The sequence below is a fragment of the Atractosteus spatula genome, chromosome 8, assembly GCF_055471065.1.
Source record: "Atractosteus spatula isolate fAtrSpa1 chromosome 8, fAtrSpa1.hap1, whole genome shotgun sequence".
NCBI classification, from domain to species: domain Eukaryota; kingdom Metazoa; phylum Chordata; class Actinopteri; order Semionotiformes; family Lepisosteidae; genus Atractosteus; species Atractosteus spatula.
In genome coordinates, this window is record NC_142713.1 from 17,885,194 (window position 1) to 17,901,360 (window position 16,167).

Genomic DNA, 16,167 nt, shown 5'->3' on the forward strand with positions numbered 1-16,167 from the left:
CCAACTTTGGCCACGTGGTGATTTTGTTCCTGGCCCAGTTGAATTGGGATGTATTCGATTGGAGACAAACCTAAAAGAGAAACTAATGCTGTATACCATCCACCAGACAGATTGCTCACTAAAACATGATGAATAATAACTAAACCATATGGTCCCCAAACCATGATAATATAATAATGCATCTAAGAGATACAAGCTGTGCTTAGCCCTTCCTCCTAAAATAAAAATGAATCCCCCTTTTCCTAAATTCACTTAGTTTCTCTTATATATTCAAACTTACCCGTTAGATTTAAATCCGTAAGGAGGAAGTCTGAATTGCTGGATGTTTGGTCTGCAGGAAAGTAGAACTCGCTCAACTTACTGCTTTAGCTCAGAAGGGTGAGAGAGCACGTTATAGACGACCACATTACGTTAATTATGCTTCCTACTTTGTTGCCTTGTTCGGACTTCTTCCACAGAGGTCTGCTCCTAAATATAGCTCTCGTTTTCTATAGAAAGAGGTTCAATGCAAATGCATTCAGTATATGTATATCCACAATCATATCGGTCGGTATTTGAAATATGGCTCTCATTAAAACTTATTTAAGATATCATAGTTTTCAAAATACCAGTGTTATACCAGATGGGTGAGGTGTCCCTGAGATGGTTAGTGTTTTTTTTGCTTACACCATAATTTAATTACTTTATTTCTGCGTATGTCTGATATTTGGGTTTCCTGTCAAGTGGCTGTCAAGCAAGAGAGTGGCTGTGGTGTTAATAACCTCTGTACTTAAAAACTTTTGAAGAAAGGGAGACTGATACTATAATAGATGTGATATAATAGATACTATGTCTCCTGATTAATAGAGAAATAATAAATCCACTTATATGTAAATATTTTATCCAGAATATTGTTTTTGGAATGGTTCCACACTGAATCTGTCTTTTGTTATAAATATATCTGGTCTTATTTTATTCTTATTATATGATATTAGTTTTAACAATGCCACACAATGTCTCATAAAGCTCCATGGTCGATTTTACAGCCATTGATTAATGAAGCTGGTGGATGTAACTTTTTGGGTACAGCTAATATGCGAGTGTGTTTGTGTTTGGCAGATAATCCAGAGGCAGCTGGAGCAAGTTGAGGAGAAACAGAGACAGCTGGAAGAGCGTGGAGTAGCTGTGGAGAAGGCATTGCGTGGGGAAGCAGGTACTGATCACTCAATAAAAACTATAATACCAGACAAATGTCCTTGTTGAAAAGAGATTTCACAGGGAAGGTCCAACAAGGATGTGGAGAACCATTTAGAAACTCTCTGTGATTTTAAAATGGTTTTGGAGCATGGTTTTAGCCCAATTCAGGTACAAGGAGGAAAAGAGTTTGGAGATCTGTGAATCATCTCCTTAGGTAGGCACAACACGACAGCATCCTTTTGCAGAGACCTCAACTCCAATTGGCCTGAAACAGATGAACTCCAGATCATAACTGTTTTGCGAGGAGAAATGATAACTGAAATCTTGTTCACAAGCAGCATGTAACAGAATATTACACATTTCTCCCCACCGGCCTTCACAAGCCTCTGAAAACAAGGGACTATCACAGACATCCTTAATTTCTCTTTGTACTAAGTGCATAACAGTGCATGATAAGAACCTTCACTTTCAGGCTCTTTTTCAAGTGCTTTGATAGATACTGTAATAAAACCAGTTTCACTACCTAATTAAATTCAGCAACATTAAAACAACTGATTCCAAAATATTTAGGTGTTTTTTTTATATTCACAGTATAATGGGAAGTAATATAAAATAGCTTTAGGCAGATAGAATTAGGTTTTTAAAAAAAAATCTCAAAATATTATCTCAAATATTATAACAGAATTATAAAGAACTTTCCAAAATAGATGACAAGGAGCTGCACAGTTTTGAACACAAAGAAGGATGACAATATATTGTGCAGAGATTAAAAGGAAAACTAATTTTGCAATGTAGTTTGTAGCCTGTAATTATATTATCATTGTCACTGTGCATGTTCTAGTTTCTGCTGGTTATTTCAGAATCTGGTCTATAAGCAGAATATCTACACCGTATCATGTGTGTTAGAAATGATTTGCCTGTGGGTGCCGAATGCAGAATGTTCAACAATGCAGAGTACAAACTAACCCCTTGGGCTCAGACAGCACTGGTTCAATCAGAACTCTCTCAAGTGTTGCCAGGGTAAGGGGGCATTAGTTTGCCCTTTTGTTCTCAGTTTTTGGTGAGACAGCGACTCCTGCGACTTGTCTCTTGGAAAGAGACGCACTGCTCATCCAGTCCCTAACAGTGCTGTGGACCTTGAAGTGTGGAATGGCTGTGACCGGTAGGCATGTCGGAAGAGCGTGTCTGCAGGTCCCCATGCCATCCCCAATGTTCAGGAGTCACATCTGTAAAGCCATGTCTTAAAACAATTGTAACAAATTTTCAATGAACCTGTTGAAGGAAGTTTCTGGTCTAAAAGTAGTGTTTTGCCATACACATTCATTCACTAGCAGCTGAGATTTGTTTCTGTCTGCCCCTCAAATCAACATGCTGCTTATAACTTAGGTTATATTTCCTAAAGTGAAAATGAGATTTTCTTAATTAAAGTTAAGCAGAGATTATGTAAGTTAAGACAGCAATAGCGGTTAGTTAGTGGTTAGTGTCCATGGTGGTGTACAATCAAAATTATGCTTCTTCATTAATGTATAATGTTAGTGAATAATATTGGTTACAGTAAAGTTTGAGAGATTATTCAGTTTTTAAATTAGCTATTAAGTTTGTGCCTTGTATAGTCAGAATTATTTAGAACTTTATGTACAGTATTTGCTTAGATACTAATATACGTTACGTCATTGATTTGTATAATCTTTGCTTTACTTTTATTACATCTGCTTTTTTAGGTTTTCTTCATGTTTTTTTTTATCTGGATTTATTCTTCTAAACATGAATGGGGAAAAAAATAAAACTTAAAACAATTAGAAGGTGAAGTAATAATAATGAGGAATTTAAGTGCTGGCGGCCAGAAGTATTTTAAAGGTACACTAGTTTTACAGACAGGTGTTAAGAATGAAGAGGTCGTAGTATGTCCTTCCTGTCTTAAGAGCAGAATCATCTCCAGTCCCTTCTCAGTAAAGCAGACAGCAACCCCGTGTTGTAAGGGAATGGAAAACATTACTTTGTCTTAGTATTGCTTTTGCAGGGCTAAAGGAAAGAATTAATTTAACTTGATTTGCTTCATCCAAAGACTTTTGTCCCTGTATTAAAAATATTCCTTAATTTGATTTACTGTTCCTTTGGATTTGTTTCGACACACCCAATAATTTGGAACTAAGAAATATTGCTTTCTGTAGGTTCCGAGTTGCCCACTCTGTAGTTCATCCTGACATTAAGTTTCACCTGAAGTCCAGATGGACTTTTGTAGATCTAATTGTGTTTATTCTTTTGAAGAATCTTATCTGATCAGCACAAAACTCCGTAAAAAAGAGCAGGTATTAAAAATTGAGATTTTAAAGGCATATAACATTTCATTGTGGTGATAATGTATTCTCATTCTGAACATTCTCTCTTCTTTTCTTGTTTCCCTTTCAGTGTGTCCTTGCATGCCATTTTATGTTGAAAAATGCATGTAGATATAGAAGTGTGTGTTGGATGGACATGTGTGTGTTTGCTGATCATATTTTAAACATTAACACAGTTATGTTCAAAGCAGGTAAAAGGTAGAATTTTCATTTTGCCCTTTTTAGTTTTTCCTATATAATACTTTCCAAAATAATGCTATGTAATATTTTATGTGTACCATCTTATTGAATTATGCATGAAAATCAGCATTAACAATTCCGAAAGAAAACCTCTGTTTTGTTGGCAATCTCTAGAGCATATTCTCTGGGTATTCTGTGGCGTAAATTTACTGGTCTGTCACAGTCTAATACTGTCCCTTCAGTCTTAATCTCTCCGAGACTGTAACAGCTGATTGCATTCGAACTTGTGCCAGTCTTCTCCTGGGCTCATCCTACAACTTTTCACCGGGGTCAAGATAAGGTGTCAGCCAAAACCAGTACAGTTTTAAATGTTGATTTTTTTTATGATGGAATCAGACGTAATCTGATGGATGAACGTTCTAGTTTTATATTCAGTGTGATTATGATGCTCAATAAAATAGTTAATAGTTAAAAACTAATTAAGGTACTCAATTGTACCTTTATTGTATCCTAGTCATAATCTCATACTTTTTTCTTATGGTTAAATCTTGGTAAAAACCTCGATCTAGAGTTGACAGTTTCATGTGTATAGAATACAATTGCCCAAGGTTCTTTGGGCTCAGTTCACACAGCTTCTTGTTTTTTGTCATTTTCCCACTTCTCAACAAAACCGTAGTCAAGCTCTTCAGTTTTTACATTTTTGTGTGGAGATGTGACATTAAACAGGAATCACAAGTATGCAGAGTATTGAGTGGAAAAGGATAGTCATCCCTCTGTCCAGCTCTGACTGCTTTTACTTTCAATTTCTTTACCTATTTAACATTTATACCATTTCTATTAGTCTTTACTGCAAAAATGTTATTTTCTTGTTGTCTAAAACGTAATTTGGGATACACAATCACATTTAATCTCCCCAAAGTAGGAATGCCACCTACTTTAGTAGGTGTTGTCTGTAGGATTACATATTATACTTGTATGCAGAAAGGAATTCTTCAAAGATGTGCACAGAAGTTGACTTGTAGGAAGGAAAGTGAGTATATTTTTAATCAGGCAAGGATTATGGATGCACAGCCAGATTAGACATATTTTAAGATTATTTATCAGAGAGAAGAGGGAAAACAGCAGTTTTAAAAACGTCGCAGTGCTCTTATTGTTCTGTCCTTTGCCTGTTGAAATGTTATAGGATGAGCAAGACGGAAGAATGGAAAAGAAGAGTAAAAACAACAGTGGTGCTGATTTTTTCTTCCTTAGCTATACTGTATTTCAGTAAGGTAGTTAATGTGTACTTATAACTGTAATCACCTTTTGGGTTTATTTGCAAAGTGAAAACAAAACCTTCATTGTAGTCCTACTGCACATATTATACACAGTGTTGTGTGTACTATGTAACAGTGCAGGCATTTTAAAAATTAAGTAATGCAGAAGGAAAATTCACCTTGTTAATAAAGCCCTTCAGAATCCTTGGTCTGGCCACCTAAAGTACCTGGTTTGTTAAGATGCTGTGACAAAATACTGCTAAACATATCCTCATATTAAACAGTTATACACCTGTAACATATTAAGTTGTGTTTGCTGGTCTTCAGGTCTTCATTGATGATGAAACATTCCTTTTATTAGCTTGGAATATAGAAAGGGTTCTGAACTTTGTGAGCATAGAGTCATCAACTCTGAGGCTGTACTGTATATGACAGGATTGGGATACATACTGTACAGTGTATATACTGTTCTGTATGTACTGTGAGCATGTGTGTGAGTGCATGATTTCTCATTACAGATAATATCGCCCAGTCTGGGCTGTGTGCAGTAACTCTCTCTAATATATCCTTATTGTAGACTATTGGGGAGAATCTAATTACAGTGAAATCATCGACTTGCATCTGGGTGGTATGTATTTCGAGCCTGTCACTCCACACTTACAGCTAACCCCTTTATCCTGTGAAATACTTGTGTTCCTTCTTTCCCTCCTTACCCCCTGTGTGATGCTTAATCCCAAACCCTTTCCAGTTCGAACATGAAAAGCTCAGGTCTGGCCTTAATTAAGCAAGTTAAAGCAAAGAATATCTATCATCTCGTATATAACAAAATTAGTTTTCTTATATATGGTCGGTAATTGATTAATTATAAAGTCCCTTGCTATACTGATAAGTATTTTGCACCATTTATTGTTTTACCAAATAGTTGTGAATAGGGAAGGCTGGTTAAGGTGTTAAGGCGCAGTAATTACAGTTTCAATGTACATCGAATCTACTTCAGATAACGGGTACTAGCAGTTTCAAGCAACAGAAGTTATTGGGTTTATCACAGTTACCGGATTTTGAAGTGGACTTCTTTTTCATTATATTAATTCTTGAAATGCAAAATCCCAAAAAAGTACAACTCGAAACAAGCACGTCTGCAGGTATTTTAAAATAAAACAAATTTAAGAGTTAAGACTGCAGTGTTTCTGATTTAATTGTATGTATAAAATGCACTCACTGTTTCTCTAAATCTCTTTATGTATGTATACTCTAAAACTGATAAATACCTGTACATGAGCACCATTTAGACAATTGTCTAATAATTATGTATTACTATCATCTATTCAAGTTTATATGAAGATAAATGCTAAGTCTCCTGTTGGAAAACTTGTGCATATAATGTAAATTAAAAAAACAAAACAAAATAGGACTAAAATGGATAGAAATAACACTAACATGGTTAAACCATTTCTTATTAAATAGCTCTTTTACTTACTAGATTGTTTTAAGTGTTATGCTTTTCTGGGCAATATAAAACAGCAGAACTGGAAAGTGGTGTACACCCTGTTACTGAATCTATCTCAATCATACCCCTACTAGTTGTGATGTGATTCTCCACTGTGCCCCCAGCAGTGGTGCCCTTGTGTTACCATAGATTTAACAGTGAGCTTTCCACCACTGATGCTTGTTCTGTATTATCCTGTTTTGTGTATACGATGGCATAATTTGAGAATTTACATTTCCCTGAGAGATTGATGATGTTTTTATTGTAACTGGATTGTCCCTTTTCATTTAGAACAAGGGACAATAAGAATTGTGTGTTGTTATCCTTTATCTATATACAGTATACAGAGGGTGGACAAAATAATGAAAACACCTAATGAAAAAAACATACTGTACATTGAAGTAACTGAACCACAATTAAAAAGGATTCTACATGTCTCATTCATTTGAATACTCATTGCCAATGTTCCCACTGTAAAAGACATCTTAAAATCCACACGTTAACATGTGGGTTTCTAAAGCAACATGAGAGACCTAACATTTTTGTCAAGGTCAAGTAGTTTGTGCACAGTATGCAGGTGCATCAGTCACAGGCACAGCAAAATGTTTTAATGTGTCAAGGGGGAAAGTGAAACTTAAAGAACATGGAAGCCAGTAGCTGTTAAAAAGGAGACGTGCAGGGGATGCCAAAATGCTCATTCCGAACAAGGGAAAACAGCAGCAGGAAAGAGGATCAGTGGTTGCAGGTTGAAGACAGGGATAGATGGACACTTAACAGGATCATCGCTAAAAAAACACATAACATATCTTTACAGAGCTGATATTTATGGTAGGGCTGCCATTTGGAAACCACTTGAAACGAAGACCAATGTGCAACAATACATAAAGTACCTATGGCGTGATGATTCATTTATTACTACTTTTACAGTATGTTTGGAGAAAGCCAGAGGACCTTCCAACCACACTGCTTGTTCCCAACTATTAAACATGACGGTGGATCTGTAGGTGCAGCCATCTCATGGGAGACTGGCTCCGATTATTACTCTGCATGGTAGAATTACAGCCAGAGAATATGAAGCCATTTTAGGTCACCAGGTCCACTCTATGTTGCAAACATTGTGTCCTCAAAAAGACCCCATATTCCAAGATAATAATGTCCCCATACACACTGCTAAATGGATTGAAGAGTGGTTTCACAATCACCAAGATGAAGTCAAACACCTCCCACAGTCTCTCCAATCACCAGATCTAAACATCATGGAACCTTTATAGGAAGTTCTGGAATGTACAGTTGAGCTTAGAGTAGATTTCCACCTCCTTCATCTCTCAAAGAACTGGAGGCTTTCATTCTTCATAAATGGTCCAATATCCCTCTAGAAACAGTTCAGAACTTGTTTAACAGTATCCCTAAAAGGATTGAAGCTGTTCTGAAGGCAAAGGATGGATCAAGTCTTTATTAGATAATAAATATTAATACATTGCTAGATTTTTCCATTATTTTGTCCACTCCCTGTCTATGTAAACAGAAGTGTTGGATACATACTGTAAAGCTAAAAGACAGCTGTTTACAATAAATGTCCTGTGGTGTAGATTAAAGCTTGGCCTTTGTGAGAGCTGGGGTACAAGAAAGTATACTTTCTTCCATCTTCTGATACTGTGTAGAAGAATGCTAATTTACATAAAGCAGGTAATGCATTCGGGGATGTTGGTTTTCAGATCTTTTCCTGATTTTGGTTCTTCCACATGCGGGGTGAGTTCAGAACTCTGAGGAGCCTATGAAATGTTTTTAGCAATGATATAATTGTTCTCAGCATTTTGACATAGTGTGTAATCATGTCATAGTGGATCTTCATCTTAAGCACTGTGATTCAGTGTGTTCCAACTCTCCCGTTAGAAGTAAACATGGTGAAAGAGGATTTCACCACAGGTCAACTGCAGTGTTCTCTAGACATAAATCCTTTCCAGTACTGCAGATGGCTAAACATGAATCATGGCAACCATCCGCCCTTTCAAGATACCTGCCACCTTAACAGGAACTGCTTGCTACAGGCTAACTATTGTCTTCATATGCCTTTCTACTCATACAAGCCCTCTACAAATCACATGACAATGGTGCAGTCTACAGTATGAACGCTGGAACGAGGCTTGTCCTAATAAGTTTAGCTTTATGAATACATCCATAACATCACTTCACTCCCAGCCCATTTTTTTTAACAATTTCTTTTTCTATTTTTTTTCAATTTTTTTACTTCTCACTCAATTTATCTTCACATCTCAAGAGTTCACAGTTGCAAACTAAACATGAGGAAAATAAAGAAGTTTAGAAGGGGTACTATAACCTTTGATTTATTTATCTTTGAGTCTGCATGTCCCAGTGAAGTTCCCGAGGTGTTACAAAGAGCCAAGACTTCCTTGGCTGACTAATACTAGCACCATCCGGAGCTCAGTTGCACTCTGCTATTTGTGCAGTACTGCTGTGGTAGTTAATCCTAGATCATAGAGCTCAACCAGCAAGGAGTGAGAGTGTTGTGTACTCTGTAGGACATAAGAAAGGCTAGACGTGAGAGACACTCAGTCCCTTTAGTTCTTTTGGTTTCTAGTAGCTAATTGATCTAAGGATCTGATCCAGCAGCTTCCCGAAAAAAAGCCTACAGTAGATTATTCCTTTCTGCCGCAATCCTGTGTATGAAATTGCCTCCTATTCTCAATCTGACGTGCGCTTGTATTTAGTTTCTGAGTCTCTTCTGGCTTGTATTTTATAACTGATTCTAAATATATTCATACAGTTGATTTTGTCAGTTCTGCTGAAGGTTCTTCAGACATCAGACAGGGTCTCACTTGTCTTCTTTTTTCAAGACAAAAAGGGTTAAATTCTTTTTTTCTTTCATTATACAGTTGTGAGAAAAGGTTTATGAACCATTTGGAATTATCTGGATTTCCACACGAATGGTTCCTAAAATGTAATCTGATCTTCATCTAAGTCATAATAATAAAGACAGTCTTATTTAACAAATAGCACACAACATTTTACATTGTCATATCTTTAATGAACAAATGATTTAAAAAATCAAGGTTATTGATGGAAAAAGTATTTGAACCCTCATATTTAGTAACTATTGGAAACATGAATCTAGGTCTGATTTGTCTGTTAAACGTTTCGAAAACTATCCTTTTTAAAATGTATATCTTGGTTCTTCCAAGCAAATTCTAAAGTATGTTAGAGATAATATAAATGACCATCTCTAGAACAGGCTCACTCATCTTTCATTAGATAATGAAACTAATGATTGTAGAAGCAAAGTTAATTTTGAAACATTGTGTCCGCTTACTGTGCTTCCATTCGTATTCGTATTCACCACACAGCATAACAACCAAAACGTGGCCAAAGAGCAAGGATTTTACATACAATATGCTCATAGTGCCTCAAGGGATATGCAATCAAAAACTGAATTTTACACTCTGAAATTTTAAAGCACTTATTACAAGTGACTTATTTCTGGTCTTTGGGTTGATCACAATCAATTTTGCTCTAATATGATCAGATGTAGGCATGGAATTACCCTAAAATAAAACAGATAATATATTGGACCTATCTCTGTTAATCTCACTATCTCACTATAAAGCAAAAATGAGTTTTGACTTTGCAGTCCCACTACTTTTGTAGGTCATTTTCTTCTTGATAAGTAGGTTGTTCAAGTATTTTATTTAAGATCTTATATATGTATCTAGTTTTCTTTTTTTGCTATCCGCATGTAATGCTCTGTGTGCACCAGTGCCGGATTTCTCATTCCCATGTGCCTACGGTGCCTAGGGCCTACGAAGGAGGGAAACACTAGTGACGAGCGACAAACGAGCTGAAACAACATGCTTGCGATCAACCCTAGGTGCTCCAAATCAATAATCATATGCTATCTGTCAGCTGTTGTAAAAAACTAGAAGTATCGAAGTGATGGTCGCTCGACTCGCTCCATCAATCATGTGGTTTAGCGTTAGAATAGTTTAAAGTGCATCATGTCGTAATTCAATTGGCATTTACCCCTCTCTTTTTGCACATTTCGGAGTGAAAGTGCCTAGGGCCTACGAACACCAAAATCCGGCCCTGGTGTGCACCAAATGTTATCAGCCAGGGGTTGGCCTATTTGTGCAAAGTGGGAAGAGCAGTCCACCTGATACAGGAGTGGATCCCTGTGGGCCTCCACTGATTGCATCACCCAGATTAGAGCATTCATCTCTTAAGTATACTCTTAGTTCCATATCTATTTCTGTTCATTTTCAATCCAAGCACTCATTACCTTAAATGTCTACTACCTGTAACTTGATCAACTTTATCACAAACCATAGTGACTGGCCCCTAGGATCCAATATCCACATAGATGACCTGCTTGCTCAGATTTATAACCATTGTTTCTGTAACCTTTAAATATATTAGAAGAAAATGGTATATAATTCATGGGTTCATTTTTGCCACCTTTCTATGAATGGGCTCTACATTAGCAATTTTCCAGTCCCTGGGTACTACCCCTGTCTTGAGTGACTGTTCAAAGAGTTGTGCCAGTTGCCTGTGAGTCGCTTCTCTTGTTTTGTTAAAGATTTCCTCTTCAGGCTGAAGGCCAGAGGGATCGTGAGGGAATGTGGAATTGTGTGCACCTTGTTCAACAACACTTGGCATGTCTTTGCATGAAAGCCCATAACTACAGTATGTGCATGCCACTCATACTGTAGGCAATATAATATACTGTGTAAAGCTTTATGAAGCATAAAGGTATGTTATGAGGTTTGATTTTTTCCCAGAATTAATCCTATTGACTGAATGAATATAATGCTAAAAAGTGTTTTATGTTTTATTACAAAGCTTGTCGGCGCTTTAAGGTGTCATTTTAAGTCATGCTTAGAGTTTATATTGTAATTTACTGAGGTTAAAACAATTTATGAAAGAGTGTGCTCATAAATACATCATCTATGCTCTTTCTATTTCTTTGTACATTGGAAAAGATACAAAAATTAATTCATTTGTAAGGTCATTTGTATTGCACACACTGCCTTCCAAAAATCTGTAAATCAAGTTTACAGTTGCTTAAAATCGGATCAAAGGAAAAAAGAGGGAAACATGTCCGAAATGTCTCCTACTTTATGTGCACTGTTTTTGCAGGTTTGCGATTCGAAGTCCTACATGCAGTGCATTGGAAGTGTTTCAGACATGCAGTACAAATATGATTTGTGTTTTTGAAATTATCGGAGCCATGTATCTGTGATTTAACTACAACATTTTATCACAGACCAATAAAATGGCTTTGTAAAGAAATTCAGTATATTGTTTAAGATAGAGATACGGAGGTTAATTACAGTAAAGTTCAAATAACACTTCTGCACAGAAAACGAGAGTGAAAAAAATTTATTGGTAAAGCCTTTGTTATTTTTTGTAATTAATTTTAATTATCTTTAGTTGTCCTTTAAAACACTGCCAAGAATAAAAAGTAATAGCCCCTTAAAACATTGGGCACACTTTCAGTGTATAAGTAAACCTATAAATTGGAAATCCATGCCCTTTTATTCAGTTAAAATGTCTCGGTCTACTAAGTAGTTATGTTCATTGCCGTGTTTCTTTGTGTGTATTGAAAGTACTTTGAGAAAAAAAAATAAAGATGGAAACTACAGTATTCAGAAAGAAATAGTGATAACAATGAATATTTTTGAAGCAGAAGAAGATGTTTGTCACTGAGGTGCGACTGGTAGCCACTTTTCTAGCGCTGATTTTGCCTGTGATAGTCCCTTGTGGTAGTATCAGTGTGACACTCTCCCAGCTCTTTTACCCTGGGTTGTGTACAACCTCCTGTCACTCTCCTGTCACTATAAATGTTGTTAACGTGCCTCTTTTGGATTTTCTGCACATCTCTTGATTTTCTTTCCCTCTCAGGATTTTCTCTGGGTGAGGCTGTTTTTTTTTTGGTTGACTAGTTAACATCAGCATGCACTGTAATTTGTAGGGGTATTCATAAATGTTTAAAACCAGACCAAGACCCATACCAGGAGAAAAAAAAATGGAACACTTTGAAAGATTCTATATCTTAATGCTTAATGTTATGGTCCAGTAACAGTTAAACTGAATTTTGCAACACATTTCTACACTGCTCACATGCAGTCATCAAGAACTAGTGTCAGAGGTGTTTGCTTTATTTAATGTTCTGCTAAATCCAACAGCAATTACAGCAGGAGAACACTAGACATTAGTAAAAATAAACATGGCTCCCTCATGTTGAACTGGTCCCCAGTATGGCTTATTATATCAATTAGAATATGGAGTATAGCACATAATATGAAGAAACAGATACTATATACATTCAAATTCTAGTTTTAAAGTGCTACCAACCCTTATGTATTTCTGCTTTTCTATAAGAATAAATCTGAATTTTTTCTATTTTTCTGCTTCCCAGGAGGCGATGTACTGTATTCAGTCTTAAGTGCTTAAGTTGTGGTTTACTTTGTGCTTTGAACATTAAACAGTAAACGCAAGATGGGAGAATGCGTCACTTTCTATAGGTGTAGTATTTAAGCCTAAGACAGTGACACGCTGTAAAGCAGCATTTTAAAAAGCTGTTTTTTGTCAGTTTTAACAGACACAGGTCTGTCAGGCCTTTCAGACTGCTGCAGGATAGGTGAGGCTATAGTAAGGGTGTGATCAACACAATGCAAACTCGCCCTTTCTGTGGATTAACTCTTTTATGCCATTCAAAGAGAGAGGGAAAACTTGTGGTTCTTTACGTAAAAAACACCTTTTAAAGCCCCTTTTTTACACAACTTCTTTTTTCTTTCATGACTCTGCGCAGCCAGCCGCTCTGCTCTTTTTCTTCCCAGAGGCTTTTGATTTTCCTTATTACTCTTGCTGCTATCTTTGATTTTTTTCCCTCCCTGTTCTTTCTTCCTTCCTCCTGTCTCCCCTCTCTCTATATATAATTTTCTCTGTGTCCTGTGCTGTGGCTCTGGTTCTGTCGCTTCCCCTCCCCCCCCTCTCTCTTTCACTCCACACCCCTCTTCAATCCTTCCCTGTGTTGTTGAAGTTGAGCCCAATGTCGGGACCCCTCGCCGAAGACCTATCTCCTTCTGCCCTTGCTGTACCCACGAAGGTAACGTAACCCCGCCTCGCGAGCCATTCGCTGCAGCAGGGTCACCGTGGCAACCCCCGGATCAGCAGAACTCATCTGGACTCCTCTCCTTTCCTTTCCAGCGTGTGGAAAGCCTCCAGTGTCAGAGGCTCAGTAGATTTCCCCATAATGCGCTGGTTGTTTCTCACTCAAGAAAATTTAAAACTGCTTTACGCCTGACGGTTAGAGGCCTGATAAAGTGCAGCTTTGCCTATTTAACACATTAAAAATACGTTTTAACAAAACTACGCATTACTTATAAATAACTTAAAGGTATTCAAAGTATTTGAATGGTGGCTCTGTGGCTAAGGATCTGTGCCTGTGGCTGGAAGGTTGCCGGTTCGTATCCTGTGGCCAACAGAGGAATCGTACTCCGTTGGTCCCTGAGAAAGGCCTTTAACCCCCACTGCTCCAGGGGTGCCGTATAAATGGCTGACCCTGTGCTCTGACCCCAAGCTTCTCTCCCTGTCTGTGTGTCTCATGGAGAGTAAGTTGGGGTATGCGAAAAAACAAATTCCAAATACAAGAAAATGTATATGGCCAATAAAGTGATCTTATCTTATGATCTTAAAATCTTATGATCTTATCTAAAGAATGTACTGTACATCACATAAAAGCGAGCGCCTACTTAGAGTGCACCATTCCTGTTTGCTTGTGACTTATTTATTCAGTGTGGATAACATGTACCCAGATCATGTTTTGACTATAAGCTTTGAAAGAAGATTTTTTTTTCCTGGTACCTACAGTAACAATATGTCCTGCACCCATTTCTTTGCACCAAAGGATCTTAATAAGGAATGCCTTCAGTCACAAAAAGCCACTTTGATAAATGCTCTTTTACTTCAGGAGGTAGGATTTATAGAATTAAGTTAATGCTTGTAGATATAGAGGTTTACTTGGTGCATTATGGTGAAGTATTCTGTCGTAATTTTGCTTAAGTTACTGTACATATTCACAACATATAGGCTGTGCAATACAGATATGTAGTTCTTTCTTATTTCTAATTTTTTTAACCTCTTGCTATTGTTGAAAATAATTTCTTTAAAAATTACAGTCACTCACAGGGCTTCACGGACGACATTCAGGGATGTATCACTGGGGATGTACTGTATAACATCACAGTGTCTAGGGATGTACAAAATAACATCACTAAGTGATCCATACTGTAACTTAGAAAAATGCTAAAAAATATATGAATGTTTTTTTTTATTTTGGTGTGGAGGAAGTTTAAAAAATGTTAGTATATGAAACCCATATTTGTTGTGTTTGTGTTCTTGGTCTGAGGAACTCTGCCTTGCCTCTGTGCCCCTGTCTGTAATACTAAAACTCAGCTGTAGTGAGTGGCATCCCATGTCAAAGAACACTGCCATTCTATGTATACATGTACTGTTTTCCTTCTTATTTTTCCTGAATTTTTTTTGGGCTTATGTATCATGCTTCATGGAGGTTACCTAATGTCTCATTGAAAATGCTTTGCTCCACCTACATGTGACAGATATATGGTTGTGTTGCAGGCTTCTCTACTTCAGTGCATGGACTTGGCCTAATTTGGTTCTGAGTTGGCTAAAATGGCTGCAAGTGGCCATAACTGTTGCTGTTGCTATGGTTAGATCATGGATGGAGTCCGCATGTAGAGGCTTTTTCTTCCCCTCTTAAAGACGTCTGGGGAAAATAACCTAATGCTGCATGCAACAATACAAGAGTGTCATTTATTTACTCAGAATTGGTAAACCGAAGTGTTATAAGAGCATTTTAAAAATCCCAGAGGTGATGTTAACAATTCTGTATCCTCTTGCAACTTAAAACTTTCTTCAGAGACTCGATATTTCTTGGGAGGCGCAAATATATTTTGTTAAAGAATAAATGAAGTGTAAGTTCCACCTTTCACTGCAGGGATAAGGGAGGTGAAAGTGGGGAGGGAGTTTGGGGAACATGTGTTTTTACAAGTTTTATTCATAAGGTAATAGTGATTAGCGAACTTGCAACACAAGTGTCCATAGTGTTCCTAGTGAAACGAAATAGATTTCCACACCATCTTTCATAGATTTCCAGATAGATCAAAATGATTTGGTCTTACCTCCCTGTCATTCCTCAGGAAAGTCATCTTGGCTTGGCTTCCATTGCACTGCCTGTCACATTCACCCCAGCTCTTCTACGTGAGGAGTGTCACGTGCTGATATGGACAATGTCTGCTTTTTGCAGGAATGGGCAAGAAGGATGACCCCAAGCTTATGCAAGAATGGTTCAAGCTTGTCCAGGAGAAAAATGCCCTAGTGCGTTATGAGTCCGAGCTTATGATATTGTGAGTAGTGTCTTTGCGGTTCTTGTTATAACTGTATTTTTGCATCGGAATTATCATTTATAAATTTGCTGTGCAGACATAAAAAACATCAAATGTAATAAAGTAATTTATTTTAAATGAATAAAATGTTTCGTACAATACTGTTGAGTTGTACAACAGCTTTGATCAAGTTGTAGGTATCATGCCATACATAGGACCATGCCTCTGAGTCTTCGCAGAAGAGGTAAAAGAAAAACTATTGGTTCAAAACTTGCATTCATCACCCCATTCAGGCTTGAGCAATGCAAATA

General features: G+C 37.1%; 1 protein-coding gene across 6 annotated transcripts in view; it reads left to right on the plus strand.

Annotated features, from left to right (window-relative positions):
- The window catches only part of mical3a (microtubule associated monooxygenase, calponin and LIM domain containing 3a), a 143,443-nt gene that overhangs the window by 123,508 nt on the left and 3,768 nt on the right, over positions 1–16,167 (plus strand). For 2 of the 6 annotated variants that reach the window (XM_088922898.1, XM_088922900.1), the window contains 3 exons: positions 1,099–1,192; positions 13,492–13,557; positions 15,778–15,877. In XM_088922898.1, coding sequence (XP_088779024.1) covers positions 1,099–1,192; positions 13,492–13,557; positions 15,778–15,877 — 260 coding nt within the window. Of the gene's footprint in view, positions 1–1,098; positions 1,193–5,528; positions 5,580–13,491; positions 13,558–15,777; positions 15,878–16,167 lie in introns of all 6 variants that reach the window. The other 4 variants (XM_088922894.1, XM_088922896.1, XM_088922895.1 and 1 more) reach the window with 2 other exon arrangements.